At 34.3% G+C, this 22,413-nt stretch overlaps 1 protein-coding gene across 1 annotated transcript; it reads right to left on the bottom strand.

The window, feature by feature from the left end:
* Positions 1-11,277: 11,277 nt before the first annotated feature.
* On the bottom strand, positions 11,278-21,279 carry LOC104116584 (protein PELOTA 1). Its single transcript, XM_009627470.4, has 16 exons — positions 21,064-21,279; positions 20,854-20,936; positions 19,856-19,931; positions 19,026-19,100; positions 18,887-18,943; positions 16,870-16,915; positions 16,259-16,334; positions 15,969-16,044; positions 15,846-15,878; positions 15,703-15,771; positions 15,425-15,531; positions 15,212-15,284; positions 15,053-15,091; positions 13,733-13,827; positions 11,997-12,103; positions 11,278-11,723 (listed from the first exon to the last, which is right to left on the bottom strand). The coding sequence occupies exons 1-16, from the start codon at positions 21,112-21,114 to the stop codon at positions 11,650-11,652; spliced, it is 1,137 nt and encodes a 378-aa protein (XP_009625765.1). The 5' UTR covers positions 21,115-21,279; the 3' UTR covers positions 11,278-11,649.
* Between the last annotated feature and the right edge of the window lie 1,134 nt (positions 21,280-22,413).

The raw sequence follows: 22,413 nt of genomic DNA, 5'->3' as shown, positions 1-22,413 counted from the left end.
TGTTATTTGCTTCTAATTGTGGGGGGCTACGTACGCACGAGATGACGAGAGTGTGTGCGTAGCTACTAACTATGCTTATGTCCGGGTAGCTTAGGACACGAATCATGAAATACTTATAATGTTTGCACCCTACTTGTCAATTAAAGTGCCTAAATTATATCAGAACTTGTTAGAGGAATTGTAAAATACCGAATTTTACTTATTGAGTTTTGGCAGGTTGCTTGACCCTTAATAAAAGTTGTTCATTGTACATTAGCCTTGTATTAGCTCTTAAACCGGTTGTTTATAAAGTATTCTTTCTTCTTGTGGAGCGGGCCGAACGCCTCGGCAGTAGATAGATGTATCTATGGTTCATGCCGCTCGACCCTCAGCAGTGTACACATTATTCTGGATCGGGTCGTACGACCTCAGCATAATCGTGCGTGATAACACTCGGAGTGTAATCATATATTTGATATCTTTTCTCTGGTTTGAGAGGCTAAGATTATATAAGACAGAAATTTATTTGGGACTTTCCATACTTGAAAGAATTATTTACTTTCTGCTTGTTATTGAGTTATCATTATTATTTACATAACCCATGCTTATTTAGAATTCTGCATTTCTTTGCTGTTAGCCCATAGTAAGTGTCGATGTCGACCCTCGTCACTACTTCTTTGAGGTTAGACTTGATACTTACTGGGTACATGTTGTTTATGTACTCACGCTACACTTCTATAATAACCGTGCAGGATCTGAGGCAGGTGCATATGGAGGTTACACCGGCGCGCATCCCCCGATACCTTAAGGCCTAGTGGTGAGTTATTTCCTGAGCCGTTCTGCAACACCTAGAGCCTTTCTTTTGTACTTATTTTCTGTCTATGTTATTTCAGACAGTAGTTAGAGTTTTGTATATTCTACTAGTGCTCATATACTTGTGATACCAGGTCTTGGCACACACTCTAGTAGACCTTATGGCTTTGAAACATTTATATATCGATGATTGCGCTCAATTGTTTTCGTTTTATTTATTAAACTTCCTACTTCTTAAATCTCTTAATAAATAGAAATTTAAATTACTTGGAAACCTATTAAAAGGAGTAATCACGTAGTTATTTCATTGTTGACTTGCCTAGCGGCGACGTTGGGCGCCATCACAACCTATAGGAGAAATTGGGTCGTGACAAGTTTAGAATGAATGGGCAAAGGTTGAAATACTACCTTCAAACGAGTGACGAAAAAGGAGAGAAAGATGTGATATAATTGAACGAACCTCAATATATGAGTGAAGTATAATATGGAAAGTCTGCGTCATGCCGCGACATCAAATACGGCACTTCCTAAGAGGCAACCTATAATTTTGTTGTAATTCGTTTTGTCATGACGTTAAATCAAGAGTTTGTTGGGAGGCAACCCAATTTTCTTATTTTCATCCAGTTGTCAGTTACTTTTCAAAAACAAAAATGAACGTGGGGAGGCAGCACCGAAGCGAAGGTCGCTTCGCGAGACAGAGACCAAGAATGTTGAGGAGAAAACTTTTGGGGGCAGCAAAATGTGTCTCGCTTCGCGAGACTAGGACCAAAGGAGAGAAAAACAAATATAGAGTGGACAGCAAAGTGCCCGTGGCTGCGCGAGACCGGGACTGGCTACAACTAAATAGGTAAAGGGGCGCACCTCCAGGTCCATGCCGTGCGGTCCTGGCGCGACCCCAAGTATTTTCTTAATTTTTTTTCTATTTTTTTATTTTCTAGTTAGTTTATAAAATAAAAAAATTAAAAAAAGGTCTCCCATTCACTTAGGTCATAACACTATTGGCAAATTGAACCAATGAAGCTTAACAAAAGTTGTGCACATAAAGTGTTCAGTGAATTGCCCGAATAAATTTTTTGGTGAGGTTTAGTGAAGTCTGAGTAGCTAACCTACCTCTAGTGGCAATAAGAATATATCTTAAGTGTGGGGTGGTCGTTGGGTGTCTTATGAACTTCAGTTGTGCTCTTTATAAGACAAATATCATTTGCGGCCAACTTAGGCTTGACTGAGGTGCTGCCTAACCCACATGTTATTGAATTGTGTTAATTAATACGGACTAACTATCAAGTTACAAACTGATGCAAAGGGGCTCCAGACAGTTGATTCCAGTGCTACTGATGGCACTATTGTAGAGGAGCCAGGACTAGCCGCGATTTTGAGGGAGTTTCTGACACCCACTCTACTTTTGATCTTGCTTATTTGTATTTTTGTGATATTGTGCAACTGAGGACAGTGCACATTCTTCAGTGTGGGGTGAGGTGTTAGACTAATTTTTGTGGCATGTGCTTAATTTTTAGTGATAAATTTTGAATTGCATGATCACTCTTATGGCCATTGTAATGGTATAATTGTAGTAATTTTTTTATAGTGGCTTAATCCAAGATTTTCTTTAAACCATAGTTCTTTTACGAGGATGCCATTTTCTTAAATAGGGTATATTTAGGTAGATATTTGTTTCAAACTTTGTAAAGAATTGTGGACTTTTTCCGATGATGGATTACCTAGACAGTTTTCTCGAGGGACTAAAGTCTAATGGAAAATACAAAAAGATTTTTTTTGTTTCTCTTTTATTTTGTTTTCTGGTTGAACTGACAGTGGAATTGGAAGAAGCTTGAGTAATTTGTGCTTTTGACATGTTTTATATCGAGGCTTAGGTCTGGAGCATTTGAACTAAGTACTTTCTTCATGATCTCTATAATTACATGCCTTGACAATATATGTGACTTTCTTTTGACACCGAGGCTCATTTTTTTACTCTTGTGATAAATTTTCGTGTGCTGAAATTTTATGATGATTGTGCTAGTTGCTTTAACTCGTGAGTCAGGTCTGGGCTCCTAAGTGAGTCATGTGCATTATGTGAGGTGAGACTTTAGTGTACTCTGTACCATCCTTGCTAGTCTAGAACTTGTCCCGTGTGTGAGTCAAAGCGAAATAATTAAGTCTTATAAGTTTGGGAATCGATATAGGCTTTCTTTGATTGACCATTTAGCATATTTGTCTACCAGTGCTAAATTTATCCGTAGTAATCCCTTTTAAGTATGTAGACCTTTTCTTTGGCAGCCACATTATAAGCTGAATCCCCTTTGTTCTTAGTCAAATCTTGTTAAACCTTTACCTCCGAAAGCACTTAAGTACCTAGAAAAGTAAAGAAAGAGAGTAGGTAGCTTTTGAGTGGAATCATAGAAAGGCCGAAAAGATGCACTTGTGTATAAATTAAAAAAACACTAGCCAGAAATATCAAATTAAGGAGAGTGAAAAAAATGAATAACACCTCTCATATCTTTGTCTGGGCTAGTAAGTAACTATATGTTGATGTGCTTAATAAAGAAGGGCCTAAATGTGCATGATTTCATGGCAAGACATCGAATTGGTCAAGACAAGAAGATGCTTAAAAGTGAAGTGTAGTGTATTAAAGTACTTAGGAGAGTTAGTCACTATTTTCTCAAATATTTCCTACCTGTCCTTTAGCCTACATTACAACCTATAAAGTCCTACTTAATCCTAGACTTTGCAAGTTTAGATTAGCAGAGACTTACACTACGGACAAGCCTATGGTACGAACTTGGGTGGCATAAGAGTTTTTTTGTGAGAGTGAGCAAATTCTTTCGATTTGAGAGTCCTTAAAATATACTTGAACTTATATTGAGTGTGTGAACTACTTTCTCTGTGGTTTGTTGGTAAGGGCACATGATTTGCAAAGGATTGGTAGAGACCTTGATTTTTGAGTTGGCACAAGGAGCTTATCATGGTGTGGAATACATTTGAGTCAAGTTTTGAGGCGAGGATGTTAGAAAGAGCCACATGATTATTTTAAATAATCTTGGCATGAGTTTAAAACTTGAGGAAAGGTATGACAAGTGCATATGCGGGGTTCTAATCATTGATATAAACCATTGTCATTGGTATGATGCTTGAGTATATTTTGAAAGGTAATTCATGCCTATGCTCTTGATTTTAAGTTGCTCGACGACGAGCAAGAGTTTAAGTGTGGGGTGGTGATAACGGATGAAAAGTGCATATTTTGAGTGTGTTTGTGTGTTAATTCTTGTGTGAGTTGCGGGAGTTCACATCTGTTTTGAAGTGAAAATATGCCCATTTCTTATGTGTAGGAACAAACTTATGCGGAAAAGGATCAAATAGGAGAAAAATTGGTGAAAAAAGGAGCTGAAGAGAAAAGTTCCGGACAGCAAAGCGAGGTTCACTTCGCCAGACCGGGACTGAAGCAGAAGAAACTAGAAAAGTCCTGGACAGCGAAGCAACATTCACTTTGCCAGACCAGGACCGGAGAAAAAAAAATCAGATTCTCCAACCCAAAATAGAAGAAGGAAAATTCGCCCCATACAAACTCTAGCCACTATAAATACATCCTAAAATGTGATTTTGGATGGAGCCACTATTCTGGAGAGAGAAAAGACTTTGGAGAGGCAAGAACACGCTTGGAGCAAGGAGAAGGATTCAACTTCACATTTTTTTCTCTTTCTTCCTATTTTCCATTGCTATGAATTCTAGTCTTGTATTTGTGCAAATAACTATTAGTAGCTAAATTCTCATCTAAGGTTTGATGGAACCTATTGAAGGATGATTTTTCTACTGTGTTTAATATAAATTTGCCATTTACTTTTCTCTACTTGTTCAAGTATATTATTATTGTTGTTGGTTGAAGGACCCTCAATTGAATGTGCCTATTTAGTGTGTACTGCTCGAGAGAGAGTACGCATTTAGGTAGTTTTTGAACAACACCACTCCTAACGTATTTGAGAGATCAATACAGAGGGTTTAAAGGTGGGATTAGAGATAATAAAACCTTGGTGCGATCGTAGTGAGCGGTAAATTAGTGTCAGCTAGCGTAGTTCGAGAGAATACGTCTAGTAAATTATGATAGTTGCTCAAGAGAGAGCTACGACACTCAAAGTACTCACGATAGGTAAAGAATACTTGGGCGAATTTATAGGAAACGTAGCGGGGAGGTTCCGATAATAGGAGAAATCTAAAACCCTATACTTTTTCAATCTTGTCTACAACATTTGCTTTGTTAGTAATAAAATTACAGTTGTCTAAATACTTTGCTCTTAGTTAGTAAACACTCAAATTATTATTTAATATTTCTGAAGGTTGATTACTTGAATTCTTGTGAAACTAGTGGTTGTGATTAGTAGGTTAATTCTCTGTGGGATTCGACTCCGGACTTGTAAATCGAATTATATTTGCAACGACCGCTAGTCCTCTTAGGAGGCATAGTTGGGCGTGATCACGCATATTATAAGCAAATATATTGGAAAGCAAACAAGAGCTAGTTTAAATTTGTTTTTCTTTTATATAGCCATTTTATATTTGGAACTAGTGAATATATCTGCGCTTCGCGCGGTTAAAAAAAAGAATACTTAATACATAAAAATTATTTTTTTTTGCAAGTTTAGCTGAGATAGAAGAGATTAATTTTGTTTTATATGATTATACAATTAATTTTATATCATATTATAAATCTTTCATTAGAGTTTTCTTCTCATGGTTGTTCTTTTTATGTACATATCATTAGAATTTAGAACCTTCAATGTCATGTCATACACTTATAATTATTGTGCTGCCAAGAAAGAGAATAGTGAATACATAAAATTAATTTTTGCAAGTTTAGTTGAGACAGAAATGTGAATACATAAAAAATTAATTTTTGCAAGTTTAGTTGAGACAGAAATGTGAATACATAAAAAATTAATTTTTGCAAGTTTAGTTGAGACAGAAGAGATTAAAAAGGTAATGTATATAAGTATAAAATTAATTTTGTATCACAAACATAAATCTTTTCCTAGAGTCTCCTTCTCATGGTTGTTTTTTATTATGTACAAACCTTCAATTTTATGGAAAACACTTGTAACTATTCTTATCCTCATTATAGCAATAAGCATTCTTTCATTTTAACAAAAATATTTGTCGCATGTAATTCTTTGTCAACACTTGATAGTTGTAGTCATGACTCAAAACCTCATTGGTTGACATGAAGGGTTTGGATTGAAAGCGCATAATGAAGTGTTTCTTGATATAAGGAAAGAAAATTATGTAATTAATTAAGAAATTAAATAATAATTTGCATTGTCATTTACCTAAATATTGGAAGATATATTGTGTTATATTGAAAAAATTATTATCATAACTTACATGATTCAATTTTAAAGATCAGCTGTAAATAAATAAAAGAGGGGAAAAAATAGGACATACAACATGCTTATTTAAGAAAAAGTAGATAAAAAAAACATACAATAAGCCTAGACCCCTTATCTCTATGTCTCTTTCCCTAAGCGAATCAACCTGAAACAAAAAAATAAAGTAGATCAAAATCTCAAAGAGTACAACCTCATAAGCATAAAGTAAAGAGCAGTATGTTGTATTATATTAACAAAATAATTATCACGGCTATAAATAAATAAAAGAGAAATAAGAACATACAATATGCTTAAGAAAAAGTACTTATAGAGTGTTAACCCACTTTGCATATTGAGATTATGTCACCTGATCGTAGGCAACACAAGCAGACACCATCAAAATTAGTGGAGATTTTACAATAGTGGCCGATATAAATTAAAGTACAAGAGGATTTCCTCTATTGTTATCCATTATTCTAGGAACAATAGCCATATTTAGATCTTTTTTAAGTTTTTGTGCCGTAAAGTATATGTGTTTTGTAGCTGAGGAATAACAGGAGCATCAACTGAATTAAACATCAAGAAAAGAAGATCCAAATATTATACTAAAGAAAACTCATAGTGAATAAAAATGGCCAAATAAGTATTCATAATTTTACAGCAACAACAACCAAGTATAATCCTACAAGTGTAAATAAGTATTTATAATTTTACAGCAACAACAATTCAGTATAATTTCACAAGTGTAAATAATTATTCATAATTTTAACGTACCTATAATATTAGTTAGTAGTATAAAACAAAAGGAGTGTGGCAGTGGGTTCCCATGCCTATTAATTAGTTGCTCTTCTCTGTGCATTTCTACCTAATACCTAAAGTGAGAAAACCTATGTGTTTTAGAGATATCACAATTCTAACATATATACAAAGCAAACTTTATTGAAAACCATTAGTGGGGAATGTGAATTGGTTGGAAAAAAGGAATATGGACAGACTTAGATGATCAAAACGATGCTTTAGTTAAATGAAATGTTAGAATAATAAATAAGATTAGAATTAGTTAATGAATCACTGCTTGCGTTTTACGAAACGGTGGAGTAATAATTATTAGAATTTATTTTTTAAAATAGCATAAATAGAAAAATATAGCGAAAAGGCCAAAAAAAAAAAGGAGGATAAAGATAAATACAATGCCTAGTATTTGAGAGACGGTAAATATTCTGCAACCAGAATTCATGAAGCTCATATTAATTTGGTTATCTCTGCCGTCATTTGACACTATATCGTACATAAAATAACATAATTTATAATTTGTCTAAATTGAGAACTTAGAATATATGAATGCATTCATCATCTTCTCTAGCGCCGCATACCTTCTTTGGACAAAGCATCAAACTAAGTCTGGAAACCAATATTTTTGAGCTTACAATTCAACCAAATTGCTAGTGCATGTCTAACACGTACCATTTTATTCTTTAAGCTAAAACAAATTCCGTTAACTGTTGAATAGACAGTAGTTTTACCAACAAATCATGATTTAGGCTTTCTAATATACCTAGTAATCTCATATAGGCATATATATAGGTAATACAAAAGAATGACATAAAATAACTCATTAAACAGTATTTAGGACTTGGGAGTTATTGACATAATCACAGATTAAAAGATGTAGCAACGGAATATAGAGGGAGGGGAAAAGTTTGAAAGAGCACATAAATAGATTTTAAGATATCCAATTAAAGATACAATTATGGGGAGGGGAAAAGTTGACTAATTGTACTTGAAGACTTATTTTTTTGGCTATTAAAAATAAGATAAATAGAGAAATGTGGGGAAAAGCCAAAAAAAGGAGAAAAAAGATAAATGAGTTACTTGGCCAAAGAGAGGTGCCAAGTCATCTTTTCAATTCCCTCCTTTATATATATATATATATATATATATATATATATATATATATATATATATATATATATATATATATATATATAGATATATATTATTAGCCCGCACTTGCTTTAAAGAAACTGGGAGATGCCATGATTTTTAGTATTCGTGCTATCCCAAAGAGCATAGAAGACTAGAAAGAAGCGATTGAACTTTAGATTTGGGTAAGGTCAGGCATTTAATGTCATGTTCGATAGGAGCGAGAAGATTTTGACAAGTGAAGGGGATTTAAAGGTCCTTTTAATGGGAAAACCCTTCCTATCAACCTCAAATTTAGTTTAAGAGGGGAGGAATCACATCATCATAGATAGCATTTCTTGATAGTAATCGATCAAGAGTTAGTCTAAATAGCACTTTTATAGTAGTTAGTTTAAATTTAAGTATGTTTGGCACACTCTACGTAGTCAAGATAATTACATTGAGAATACATAATCTTTTTTCTTGAGTTCACGAGTGTAGTGAAGAAATTGGACACAATAGCATGAGTTAGCCAATTTTTGAACTGGTAATCGAAAATAGCTAACATTTACAAAGTCATTAAAAATAGCACTATTTTATTTTTCCAATAAAATAATGGCTATTTTTAATAACTTTGCAAACGCTGACTATAAAATAGCATTATTTTATACGGAGATAAAATCTGAAAAGAAATAACTAGCTGAAACACGAAAAGTTCCAGCATAATATGTTGGATTATGAGGCTCTTGCGTATAAACTTTCAGCATATTATATTGGAACTCCAACACATTATGAAATTCTAGCACATTATGCTAGATCTCATATGTAAAACATTCAAATTCCAGCATATTATGCTGGAATATTTCAGAATTTTTTAAAGTGTTTTTGTTCAGATTTTATTTTTACATAAAAAAAATGACTAAATTTCGATTATTTTTAAAACTGTGACTATTTTTTTCAATTAACAGTTGTAAATCACACTATTTCCGATTTTCTCCCGAGAAGTTTAGTCCAAGCAAACTCCAGATAGTGGCGGTGGTCTGGTTCCTGTTATCTACTTCAGACCGCATGTATTTTACGAATTCTGTTTACACCTAAACTTCATTTATGATAAACATAAATGAGAAAAATTAAATCCATGAGAAATTTAAAAAGACCCCTGATCCATAAGGATGTCTTTGCTTTGACAACACTATGTAATTCCCACGATAACAACCTTCATTTAAATAATATAGACAATCGTAATTATTTAAATAAGCCATTATTACATTATCGATTTTATTTTTAAATCATTAATCAAAACATGTCTATATATTAGTTGAAGTGATAAAATTGCTTTAATTAAAATAGGGATTAAAATTTAAATCAAGCAAAAATTCCGAACCAAACTGGCCGTCCGGTAGACTATGTATTCACATAAACGGATTATATGGTAGAAATAATTAAAAGTTGATTATATAATTACGCGTTACTTTGCTTCAAATTCAACATTAGACTTCTGTTTATACAAGATTTCATTAATGATTGACATAAATCAAGAAATCAAATATCCGATTAACTTAAAAACTCTCCTAATACATATGAATCTCTTGCTACACAACCCTATAAAATCCCCGCCATACCTACTTTAATATTTCATCTTAAAATACAAACTCTAAATTTCTCAATTATTAACCATGGCTAAGAAAGGTTTATTTTCTTGTTTTTTCACTTTTGTCATTTGCATTCTCCTGCTTCTCAATCTATGTTTTGCAGCTGAGAACGTAGTTACTGGGGAAAAATCTGATTCGTCTTCACAAGATAAAGAATTAGATTGGTACCATCCATGGTTCCATCTACATCCATGGTTCCGTCATCCACATCCATGGCTACATCCACATCCGTGGCCATTCGTTCATCCTCCAATGCCTGCTAGCGGTTTTCATCATGTATGGCCATTCCCGCATCCACCCATGCCTGTTGGTGGTTTTCATAAGTTTCCTCATCCATGGTTTCGTCATCATCCATGGCCATTCATGCATCCACCAGTTCCATCTCCACCTAAAGCAGACAAAGGAGAGAAGAATTAAGAATTATTTAAGACATTGAAGTGTTAGATCAATATTTTATTGATCATACATTTTTTTTTTAGGTTATTATCTTTAGGGTTTATGTGTTATTAGGTTTTGATAAAAATAAATAATGGTTTGATAGTAGTTATTTTAATTTTTGAGATTTTCTATTTAGTTTTCGTTGGTAATAAGTGCTACTTATTTGATTTGGCTTATCATGAAAAAAATTCCATTTTTTAATTTATGTTGATTGTTCTCCACTTCTATTATTAACAGACCTTTCTATGTAAAAGAACTGTGTCTTTCAAATTACGTGATCACTACATTTGTGACAATTGAGCTTTGGGAATAGTTGTCATAAAAGATGAAAAATTACCATATAAAGTTGTGATGGGGTCGTAGATACCACTCCATCATTAACCAAAAGTCTCGAATTCCAGCTCTAGGAATTGAGTCACCTTTAATAGGAAGTTATTACTCCAAAAGTGGAAGTTCCTAGCGAATCTAGATCCGGTTTAGTCGAACCCCAAAGCGGGAAAAAAACTTATGAAAAATTGGTTGAGATGTTGCCAATATTCTTTGGCAATTGACACTCAAAACTCCAGAGAAGGGGTTTCCCCAGTCGACTTGTTCCTTTACAGTGAAACATTTTCAAGACTGGGTAAATTAAAAAAAGAATAAGGAAACACTACACTTGATAAAATTTGTGTGAATAAGCAAAGACTTGGATCAATGATGCCATTTTCTGGAGGGAAATTACTTCAATTTGGTTAACCAGCTGCAGCAAGATGATAGATAAATTTTGCAGACTGGAAAATATCTTTCCAATCTATTCTCTTGAAATTCACTTTCACATCTGGTGCCGCACATAAATAATTAAATAAGAAGAATTTTGTAGTTGGTTTATCTCGTTTTATGAATTTACAAAGAAAAAAGGGTAACCCGGTGCACTAAGCTCCCGCCCGGGGTCCGGAGTATTTCCATGGCTTGAACCCGTGACCTCCTCACATGGCAAGCTACTTCATCAGTTACGTCAAGGCTACCCTTCTATGAATGTACAAAGGAAAACGGAAAATTAAATCTGGAAAATGAGAGGAAACAAGCCAAACTCCTGAGAAACAATAAAAAGAATCAAAACAATGTGATTGTAAAAGAAAGAACAGCAAAACCAAAGCACCTGTCAACAACAAGAGAACTTCACTTAAAAATCAAGAGTCCAAAGACTTGTTACATCAGCGTACCACTGAATTAAGATATTCTAATTGAACATGAAAGAAGTGAATACATTAAAATGGGGCTCCTATAAGCAGAAACCTGCGATGAAAAATGCCGCTACAATGATATAGTACTTCTCTATAGTCAACGATACATTACATTTAAATTAATAAAAAAGACAAAATTCGAATGTACAACAACACGGCCATCTCCATTCCTAAGAATGCATTACAGCTTCAGTTTCTCACTCTTTCTACAGTGAATAGTCTGTTCTGGTGTATATGGCACTTTTAAGAGTATAGATATACCATTACCCACAAACGGCCTGTCTTCATTCACATCTCTATATCTTCCAGTTCCGGCAAAGGAAAACGAAGGATTGCAGCAATGCCAGTTAGCTGTGCCAATTCTGTGCCCCCAACCAAAAATTATTTCAATCAGCCTAACTAAATTTGCAGTAAAACATGTGGGTTTGCAGGGAGAAAAAAAAGTTTAAAGCGTGAATGTGACAATGAACATGTGCACAGAAAGGGAAATATTATTTGAGTCGCTAGACGAATCAATTTCGGACTTGTTCCGTAAAACGCTACCAAAGGCCGAGTAAAATAAAGTCTGACTGGGAATGCCAGATGTAAATGCTGGGAGGAAAAGGAAATCAACAATAAAGTAACTATATACTCACGTTCTCCTGAAACATGCATTGACGAGAAAATGAGAGCAGTACCACCTGAATCCTTGACTGAATCAACCAGATTAGCATACTTTTTCCTCGTTGCTACATCAGAACTCCTGTCAACAGATCAGAAGATGTTAGATATTTCTCATATACAATCAACCAACTATTTACACAAAGGAGTGAAAGAGATACAGTAAGATGTTTACACCTAACCAAGTTACTACACAAAGCCCTAGCCAACGACTTACTCCCACCACTCACATGTTCCTCTAAAATAAAGTCGGTTTAAGGATAGCATGTATCCGATTTCTAAGAAACAGACAACTAAATTGGCAGGTTCATTAATGCGAAAAAAGTAAGAAACGAAAACAAAAGAAAATGAAGGGAAGTAGTTCTATTTCACCCATGAAACAGGGTTTGGCACTCTGCACAAGCGCTTGAGGGTAGACCTGTTAAATGGGTCGACCCGAACCCGTCGACTCTTGGCCCATGGGTCCTTAACCGGCCTGGACCGGTTCACTTTCTTATAGGGGGCGGTCCGGATTTGACCCATTAATCAAAACATGTTGACCCGACCCGGAACCCGTAACCCGGGCCTTAACGGGCAGAATCCAATTTAATTAAAAAAAGTTAAAAACTAATAAATGATAAAAATTTCAAATTTTATACATATATACGAACTTGAAATTACTATATGTCCTTAAAGCCGGTTAGAATAAAAATGAATGAAAAATCATACTTTATTAACAATAACACTTGAGATACATATAGAATTCGACTATTTCTATAACTAATAGTCTAAAACACATGGAATTCGACTATTTTGACAAGACGCCTCATAGTGTATGGTACTATATATATATACTCCCTCCATTCACTTTTACTTGTCCACTATTGATTTTGCACACCCCTTAAGAAATAATAAATAAAGTGCATAATTTACCATGATACCCGTATTAATTGGTGTATAGTCTTAATAAATTTGAAAAATAATTTGGAATGAGCAATTAATGCCAAGGGCAAAATAAGAAAAAAAAATTATTTCTCTTGATATGCGAAAGTGGACAAGTAAAATTGAAAATCTATTTTTAGACTAGTGGACAAGTAAAAGTGAACGGACGTATATGTGAGCTGGTCTGGGCCGGTTGACCCGTGGGTCAGCTACCGGTTCGGGTCCGGGCCGGTTCAGTGGGTCAAAATATTATAGCCCGGCCCAGGCCCCTTAAATTAATAGGTTGGTCCGGTTAGAGTTTCGTGGGTCATGGGCCGGTTAAAGGATCAATTTTAATGGGTTATGTGTGCCGGTTCGTGGGTCGACCCGGCCCATTTGACAGGTTTACTTGAGGGAGATGTTCTATTGATCTTCTGGACCATGTATTGACACGGTACATGAATGTTTAAATCTTAGAGGCCACTTTTGAATTTCACATAAAGAGTAGATATGTTGGACAAAATATCTCATGAAAGCCGCCTCTCCTCTTGACCATTTATAATCAGATATGAAGATACAAAGTTATTACATGTTAAAATATGACAACAGAAATGAAATAGACAAATCCTATGCACCAAAGACACCATTTTAAAAAGCTAAGCACGTAAAAAGAGATATATATCAACTAGAAGAACATGAGTTGCAGGTAAATATATTATCAAGCTATATCTTAATCCAAACAACAATACACTTTCATTTTTATTGCTCGTACAGCCCATCAGTTCAACCCGGGAAACATTAGATAGCTCACCTAAAGAGCTCATCAGTAATGAGAAGTGTCTGGACAGCCATTCGTTCATGAGCAACTTCAACATGCTTTGGTCCGTAGCATGCACGGTCGGGATCCTAGGGAAGTACCAAAAAAGCAATTTTAACTTCCACTAAAATATATATTAAAATAAGAAAAAGAAAACACTCCAATATCAAATTCTAACATAAACATAAGCTTCCACTACTAAAATATACTTAAAAATAAGGAAAAAAACACTTCAATATCAAATTCTGACGTACTTGTTGTGGCAATGTAACTATACAGCTATGCTGTAATTTTGTATTACCTCCTTTTTGACAAGTGGAAGTACATTTAACTTCATAAATGGTGAAGTTCGTTCATATAAATATTAGAGATTCAGTAAAGAAGACATGCCATAAATTTATTGCAGGTTCTTAAAAAAAGAGAGGAAAAAACTTATAACCAAGGGTGTTATCCTTCTCAGTTACTTCAAAAAAATGAAAAGCACCGTTGCAGGGGGGGCATCTCAGATGATAATTTTTCCTCTAGCCCTCTCGTATCAATATGGCGTCACCGTTGCAGACGAATACTCCTCGCACTAAATTCAACATTGGTCAACTAAAGATCCAACTAAGAAACTCGTAGTGGTATTTCAGATATATTGATTAGCAAGAATTTACAGCTTCCATTTGCAGAATTTCCAGCTAAAAAGAATTTCTTTCTTAGTCTAGAAGCTTTACAAAGAATATGAGCCAGCCTCTGATGTTTCAAATACTCAACAGCCAAAACCTACTTACTCATAAGCCTCAAATCATCCTCAACTTATGCATTCCTAGGTGAGAAGAGTGTGAATGTTTTAGTTTCAAAGAATGGTTCACTCGTCAAGTAGGCAGATCGCTAAGTAGCATCAAACTCATTGCACATTTCAGATACAGCTGAGATGCCCTAAAATTTAATAAAAGTTCAAAATTGTTGATTGGAAATATCTAAGAATTATGACAGATCCTTGCTGAAAATAAATTCAACCAAGTTAGGTTGCAAATGAATCTGTTCTTAATATTGAAATATTTCAGATTAGTCCACCTTGATTTCCTTAAAACAGGGATCTCCATCATGCATAGTAAAACACCTCGACTTTTACTTGAAATTCTCAGGCCTAACAAAGAACCCAAGATGACAGATAGATAAAAACAAACACCAAAAAGAGCCCGCAATATAACTTCAAAGACAAACAATCTGCTTGCATTTTTAGCTAATGAAAGAAAACAATCTGCAATATCCCAAATTTATTAAGAAACATTAAAAAAAAAAATAGAGAGATCAAGGGTAGAAACGAACATTTGAAAGCATGGCGAAAAATTCCTTTAGGGCTTGGACCTGATTAAGATTGGAAGAGAAGAAGAAACTGTAATTCCAAATGAGTAAGAAAAAGACTTTTAAACATAAGTATAAAGAATAATAAAGATCATAATACGTTGAGCAAGGGTCATGAAATACCTCTTTGGCAGCTTTTGTATCTTTTATCATATTCATTACATTTGGGGCCTCCAAAACCTCTTTCAAACTATGTCTGTTAACCAGATAAAAACTTTTGGGCTTAAACAATCGTGCTTGACAATGATTTTACATCATAAATCATAACATATCAACTAGACAAAAAAAGTAGGTGAATTGTACTAAAATAGGAGAGAAAGATAGAGATGGGCGCACTTGTATCCCGAGGTTGTATGGACAAGAATTATGCGTGACTTATTTTCTATTATAGGTCTTAGCTGTTTCCTTTCGGCTTCCAACAACAGGTGACGATGAAACTGATCCTGCACATTTAAAACGCAAAAAAAGATTGAAGATATATACCACTATTAAATAACATATGCATAGTAGAGATAAACTTAGGTATTCACGTTCTTTCAGTTATAACATAGCATAAATGTTACTTGCCAAGAAGTGTAACTTTACAAGAAAGAACAGCCAAAAACAAAGAATACCTTGGTGAATCCTGGACTTGCAATCACAGCACAGCGAACTACCTTGAAATCAACATGCTTAATAACGGCCTGAAACAGAAATAAGAACTTGTCACACATTGCTTATGAACATTAAGCAACATTAAGAAGTTGGCAAAGTCTACCTGTAGAACATTATCAAAGAACTTGTTTAACGCCTGCAAAACAAAGTTAAGAACTCAAATTCACTAAGATATCATGTTCAAGATAATTAAATAATACAAAAGCTGAAACAAAAGGAGACGTACCTTATCATAACCTGCAATAGCTGGTCCATGCTTGCGTGGTATAGAAGTCTCTATACGAGAACGAGTAATAGTCACGCTGTTAACACAACATTAACAAGTACATAAGGCTAAATTATGCCAGACTATCTAGTTGACCCAGCCTTAAGCATTCATATAAGTCCGCAATAGAAATTCTGTCATCCACATTCGCCTTTTAAATCATACCATCTTATTTGAATAAAAGAAAAGGAGAGACTCAAGATCTGTTTTAAAATTTGTATTCAAGAGGATTATCAGATTGTCAAGCTTACCTTTTACCAATAAGAAGTATGTGTGCCAATCCTTCTTGCATCAGAACCACAGCCAGATCAGCGCTTGCAGATGGATCTGAATCATCAAATTGGCAAACCGAATTCAGCATAATGAAAGGGAAAACTAAGAGCAGTACTAAATCACATATCCATGTTGGAAGCAATACTGTCAAAACATCAACATTTTTGTAGGGAAACTTTTCATCAGTTCAAGAGCACCCTGTAACGCACACGAAATTGCAGCGGATAATCATGTTCTCACCACCAGTGTACGAGTGGAGAAGGAACCTCTGCAAAAATAAAGGCTAAAGCACACCTAGACTGAAACAAGCTACCTGAGAACTAATGCACCTATAAAGCAGTTTCACTATCATGTCAATTGATTATTAATCTAACCATGTACTAATGCGTAACTGCTTATTCATCAAATCAGCTCCAGCACTTAAAAGTAATTTTCGGCACTTGGTGCTTAAAAGCTACTTTACTTCAACTAAGCCAGAGGAGCTCAAAGTCAGGCTATGAATTAAAACACCTAATATTGCAGATAATGGTAATGGCAGCACTTGAACAGCTAAAAATTTAATTTTGTTAAAGTGTACTGTAAAAAATACCAGAAGCTTGACGAAGAACCTCCCGCGCCAGTGAGTCCCATACCACCTAAATTAGATAATCTTGGTCAAAACTAATATATATGTAAACTATTGTAAAAATCAACTCTGTTTAGATAAGACTACGATTGAAGAAAAACAAAACAGCACATGATCATAAATTTGCTAATAAGAAAACATATGAAATCAGAAGGGAAGATGATAAAGGAAAGAACAATCACTTTGAATCACTATATACAAAGAAATCCAAAATAATTACTGTCCATGCATAGATGGAAGTATATACAGATTACAAACAAAAGTTTTAAACGAAAACGCAAATACCTTTAAAAAATGTTCTTTTGATAAGTGTATACCTTTAAGTAATATATCTAGCAGCAAAAGAAATTTTGGCAAATTTCATTCAGCATGTACGCTGATCCACATACTTTCAAGTTTTACCTTTAATTCTCAGCTCAGGTTTTCATATTTCGATCCAAAGTATTCCTTCAGTTTCCTATGGAAGCCTCAGGTGACAACTACGAATAAAAGATTTTTTTTTTTTGTTGAAGTACTACGAATGACAAATAATAGACATCACAAGATTGAGTACGTGTTATCTCCGTTTTCTCTAATTTCAGATCTTCTCTTTTATCCCATACCTTAAATGTCTTGTCTTTTACTCATTCTTTTTACTGCTAAACCTTCTTTCTTTTTTACAATAACCACAATTAAGAAACACTAGTCTGTTTACCGAAACTGACGATGGAAGACTAATCTCTACTAAGTTAACCAAGTGGTCGAAAAGATATCTCGAGGGTCCTTTGGTTTGTCCATAACTGTAAGACTTAAGTACATCATAAAATTTGTCTTATTCCACAAAACTGAAGATTGTATGTGCGTTATTACAATCAATGTTCCTGTTAGGAAGAGTTTGAGGTGCTCTCCAAATGTAAAAGAGCTCATAAATTGAGAATATTTTGCAACATGAAAATTAAAGTAAAATGATTTAGCATAAGGCTTTTGGGGTCCTTTTTTTAAAACTGCTTTATGGACCATTTGGCTGGGATAATATAAATAATATCCTGATTATTGTACCTAATTCATCTCCTATCACTCATTTAGTCTCTAACATAAAACCTTATCAAAAAATTTAGCCTCTAATATAAAAGAATACACCTTGGTTATATTGATTATGCAGCAACTTTGTATAAAGCAGAAAACAAATTTTAGGAAATTTTACCAAATTTCTTGTACTCCCTAAGTATACGAAAAGAATTTCTTCTACCTGAACCCAGATTGTTGCATCACTTAAATATACATTAACTAGGTAACTCAAACCCTTCATTTACCCTATCATTGCCCCGACCCCTACCTGTGTTGGACGAACAAGGGGACATAGATCCTTCATACTACATATAAAACAAGCTGAAAAAAGATAATAACCCCCTCGGTACATTCGGTATTGGTTATTCTCACCGAAGTCCAGATAATGTATAATAAAGGAGTTAATAACAAATTAACAAGCAGTGACACCTTAAGGAAATTCTCCAACCATTGTAAACTTGTTTATGAGAGAACAATGACAATATATTTGGTGTGTGCTTTTTTGACGTGTACTGAACAACACTTAACTTTTTCTTGGGTTATTTGGCATGGAATCAGATACGAAAATAACCACGGTGGAATTATCATTGATGTAGACGGGTTGTTCAGCCTAGAAGGCAGCCAGAAAGTATTATATGTACACCTTTTGTGCATGGTGTGAACTGCCTCGAAGGGGCATCAGTGGCGAGACATAAGCTGAAATATAGTTGCTTAAGTAACTTGTTCTCTTCTTTTTTCTTTCGGTCGGTGTGTTCATATTAATGTAAATGGCCTGGATAATTTTATAGACTTTTTGTGCTCGGTTGAGATGCAATTCTAAAGAAAATGTACCACCAGCTTGATAGCTTTTGAAATTCAAAAAAAAAATATCTCAAAAGTTTTAAAAGAAAACACAGAGTGATAGGTGGAAAAGAATCAAACGGCAGCATTGTACCTTTCTTAGCACAAAAGGCCTGTGTAGCTCAATCTCCAGAGTGTGAAAGGCCCCTATCTGCAATAAAATAATTAGAGTTTTTTGCCGCAGCATCAAAGCAAGGAACTTAATCAAAAAGATTAAGTTGAATGATACACACCTTTACATGTTCATTCTCCAGGATATTCTTCCCACGAATACGCAAGGCAGAACCTTCTTTGTCGTACTCAACATTCTAAAACACCAAATTACTTACACATTATACAACTTTGGAACGCAATAGACTCAAATGAAAACCCTAGAAAGAGCAACTGTGTGTTTCCTACTTTGTGGTGACACTACAATTATAACCATTACAGTGGAACAAAATTATCAATGTCGCATCTATTGTGATTCATATGAAAGGGAGCATTGATATGTGGCAATCACATCGTATTTCATACACATGTTGTATTGACATCCTCAAAATATATCAAACTACCCAAAAATCCTTCATCTCGACCAAATTAGAAAAGGATTCCTGTATTTTTTCTTTTTATGATCAGTGAAAGACAAAGAAAAGTCTCCTCCACATCCTTTAGTAAATTCTTCTCTATAGTTTATTGATTTCAAAGTTTATCCTTCAATTTCTCTTAACACATCTTATGCTGGAAGGTAAGACCAAGTCCTGATCCAAGGCCCACACCCAATCAAACTATCCTTTTCCCAACTTTGGGACAGATGCACTATATTTTTTTCTTTTTTTTTGGATAAGATAAAGTTTATTGATGGAAGTCAGTGAGAAGCTGGACATGTGTACATCCAAAATAAGCGAGCATTACATGTCGTATAATGAACAAAGAAAGTCAACCATGGAATCTGGCTCTAACTGCACTCAGCTAAATATTTTACTCGGATTCAGAACTAACACTATAAGATGAAATAAACAATTAACAAGAATGTTAAACTTCCCCCTTCACAGCTGAATGATGCGTCTAAATGTTTTCTTACCTCAACTTTAACTTCCAATTTCAGTTTCACTCGTTCAGCATCTCTTCCTCCAGAAGCAGCTTCCCTTAGAACCTTCCTACAGGAAATCACAAGCAATAATGAATGCTTCCAGTAGGTTATTTTGTGATAAGCGGAACTGTGTTCGCAGTCAGCAAAGAGCCACATAACATAATTTGCAAATAATAGTTGCTCTCAATATAAAAATGAGTATTCATCGCTAGCTTTAAGTAACAAAAGTAACTTTATTATATCAACCTGGGCAATCAGTAAAGACTCACAATCTGCAAAAAAATCCAGCTTCCTTCTAGTTACGTTGTCATTCACAATTTCAGTGTCATAAGAAAATCTAAACAAATTTAACTAAGAATTTACTAATCATTAGTAGGTCACTTTGGAAATTATGCAACACCAAAGTTTCAAGATAAATAAGAATATTTAAGAAATAGCTAATTAACAAATAACTGACGGCATAAAACAACATAATTGCTACAAAAAATATAGATTTTGCAGAACGAGAAGTATGTGTGTGTAATTTATATAGAACCAATAATGTATTTGAAAACAAAGTCAGAAGCTTCTAGAAAACTTTCAAACAAACTGAATTTGGACCTAATTAGCTAGAGACACATATTCAAGAGTTCATTCATCCCAAAGATTCCATCTTTCATGATTAAATTTATAAAAGTGCAAGAAACTAACATCTTTTGTAGCACCTACAAGATACCAATTACTCCTTTTATCCCAATTTATGTGATGGTATTTCCTTTTTAGTTTGTTCCAAAAAGAATGACACTTTTGTTTTGTATATTTAGAAACAAATTTTAAATTTAATCTTCGAGTTTTATCCTTGACGAGATGATTTTTAATAAATGTCTATGGCTTATTTTCTTAAAACCCCGCGTACAGTCAAATACCGCCATATAAATTGGGATTGAGGGAGTAAACTCATGTATTGAAATTGAGCAAAATTATATCGAAATTGGGCAAAATTGTAATACCTGACAGTAATAGCTAAGACAGTATCACCTTCAGCTATCAGATTATAGGCAACCCATAAATCATCCGCTTCTTCTGGAACTATCTGTAAACAAAAAATATGATTATTTTTTTTTCAAAATATATAATACCCAAATTAATTTGATCGTTTTCTTTATTTTGGGGTGTCAAAATATAACGAAAATTACTTAATTCAATGAAAAAGAAATTACCTTGACGCTACCAGGGCCATCAGGAACAAGGTCTCTGCGAACAATTTTCATAATTCAATAAGGTTTAACCTCAAAACTTATTGGGAGATTCAAAAATTTTGTTTGTGTGTGTGTGTGTGTGTGTGTGTGAAAGAGGAATAAAACTCTATCTTTGGTTTATTTGTAAGAGAGATTGGTTCAGTTGATGGAAGTTGCAGGTTTTAACGGTTGAGTCTCAGTGTCCTCGTCTGTTTAGGTTTTTTACTATTTAGCTCGATTAGGGGAAGACTTAAGAGTTTTTATTTTTTATTTTTCTCTTTCTTTTGCTTTCATAGCAGCAAAGTCACAATTTTCTTTCCGTCATATTAAGTTTTACTCATAATCAACATATCTTATATCCTGGATGAAAATGGGGTGGTGCGGGTTAAAGACATATACGTGGCGGGATAGAACGGGTTTAGATAAATACGGGTATGGGATAGTACGAAGCGGGTTAAAATATATCTTTTTGAATATCTGTGCGGTGCGGGTGCGGGTGCGAGTTTGTCACTTTGTGCTAATTCTCTTCGGCCTTTTTTGTTCCCCTCTCGGCTCTTCCTCTAAAGACAAAAGTCTAAAGCTCTCTATCAGTGATAGAATGTAGAGGATTCAAATTCTTTATATAAAAATCAAATCATATTAAGTATTAAAATCGTTCTATCATCTAAACCTGTAGAATTAACTTCACAGCAATTAATATATTAAGAATTTAATTTGGTTTATTCTGTGATTTAGCTGTTGATTTCGGTGAAAACTTTCAAATTTTTCTATGCTTATATTTCTTGCAAATAGTGACGGAATCCAGCTTAAATTTACAAATACTTAAGTGAATTATAAAGTAAAAAAGAAAACCCAAATATCAAAAGATATTGTTATTAATGTTCAGTCTTAGTGTTTAGCTTCTGTAGGCTTATCTGCTTAATTGATTACTGTTAAAAAGGAAAAATTTAGATTGACAATGGCATATATACAAATATAATTGAAAGCAAAAATGAATAAACATAAAAATAAAATAAATTTTTAAAAAATGAAAATTTTGGGCGGGGCGGGGCGGGGGCGGGTGGGATGCGGGGCAGGTGAACGTGGGTAAAGTGCTATGCAGGGCGGGGGCGGGACGGGTTGAAATTTTGCGGGTTAAGGCAGAACCCGCCCCGCACCCGCTTGCCACTCCTATCTATATCTATATATTATATTAAAAGTTAGCAAAATGTCGTTCGTCTTTTTTACCCTTTAAAATAAAATTAATACTAGACAAAATAGTCATATTAAATTATTTTTTTAATACTTAGGAATAATATTTAATTAATTATCTAATATTTAGGAATAACTATT

This window comes from Nicotiana tomentosiformis, chromosome 4 (assembly GCF_000390325.3).
Source record: "Nicotiana tomentosiformis chromosome 4, ASM39032v3, whole genome shotgun sequence".
In the NCBI taxonomy this organism is placed as follows: domain Eukaryota; kingdom Viridiplantae; phylum Streptophyta; class Magnoliopsida; order Solanales; family Solanaceae; genus Nicotiana; species Nicotiana tomentosiformis.
This window is presented reverse-complemented; position numbering and strand designations above follow the sequence as displayed.

Excerpts from the sequence above, each read along its gene's own strand:
- LOC104116584 (XM_009627470.4), bottom strand. The coding sequence starts at position 21,114 with ATGAAAATTGTTCGCAGAGACCTTGTTCCTGATGGCCCTGGTAGCGTC. Across the intron at positions 13,828-15,052 it reads TTTTCGCCATGCTTTCAAAT|GATCCCGACCGTGCATGCTA; the intron begins GTTCGTTTCTAC and ends GTACTTCCCTAG. Across the intron at positions 12,104-13,732 it reads ATTACTGATGAGCTCTTTAG|GAGTTCTGATGTAGCAACGA; the intron begins GTGAGCTATCTA and ends ATCTGTTGACAG.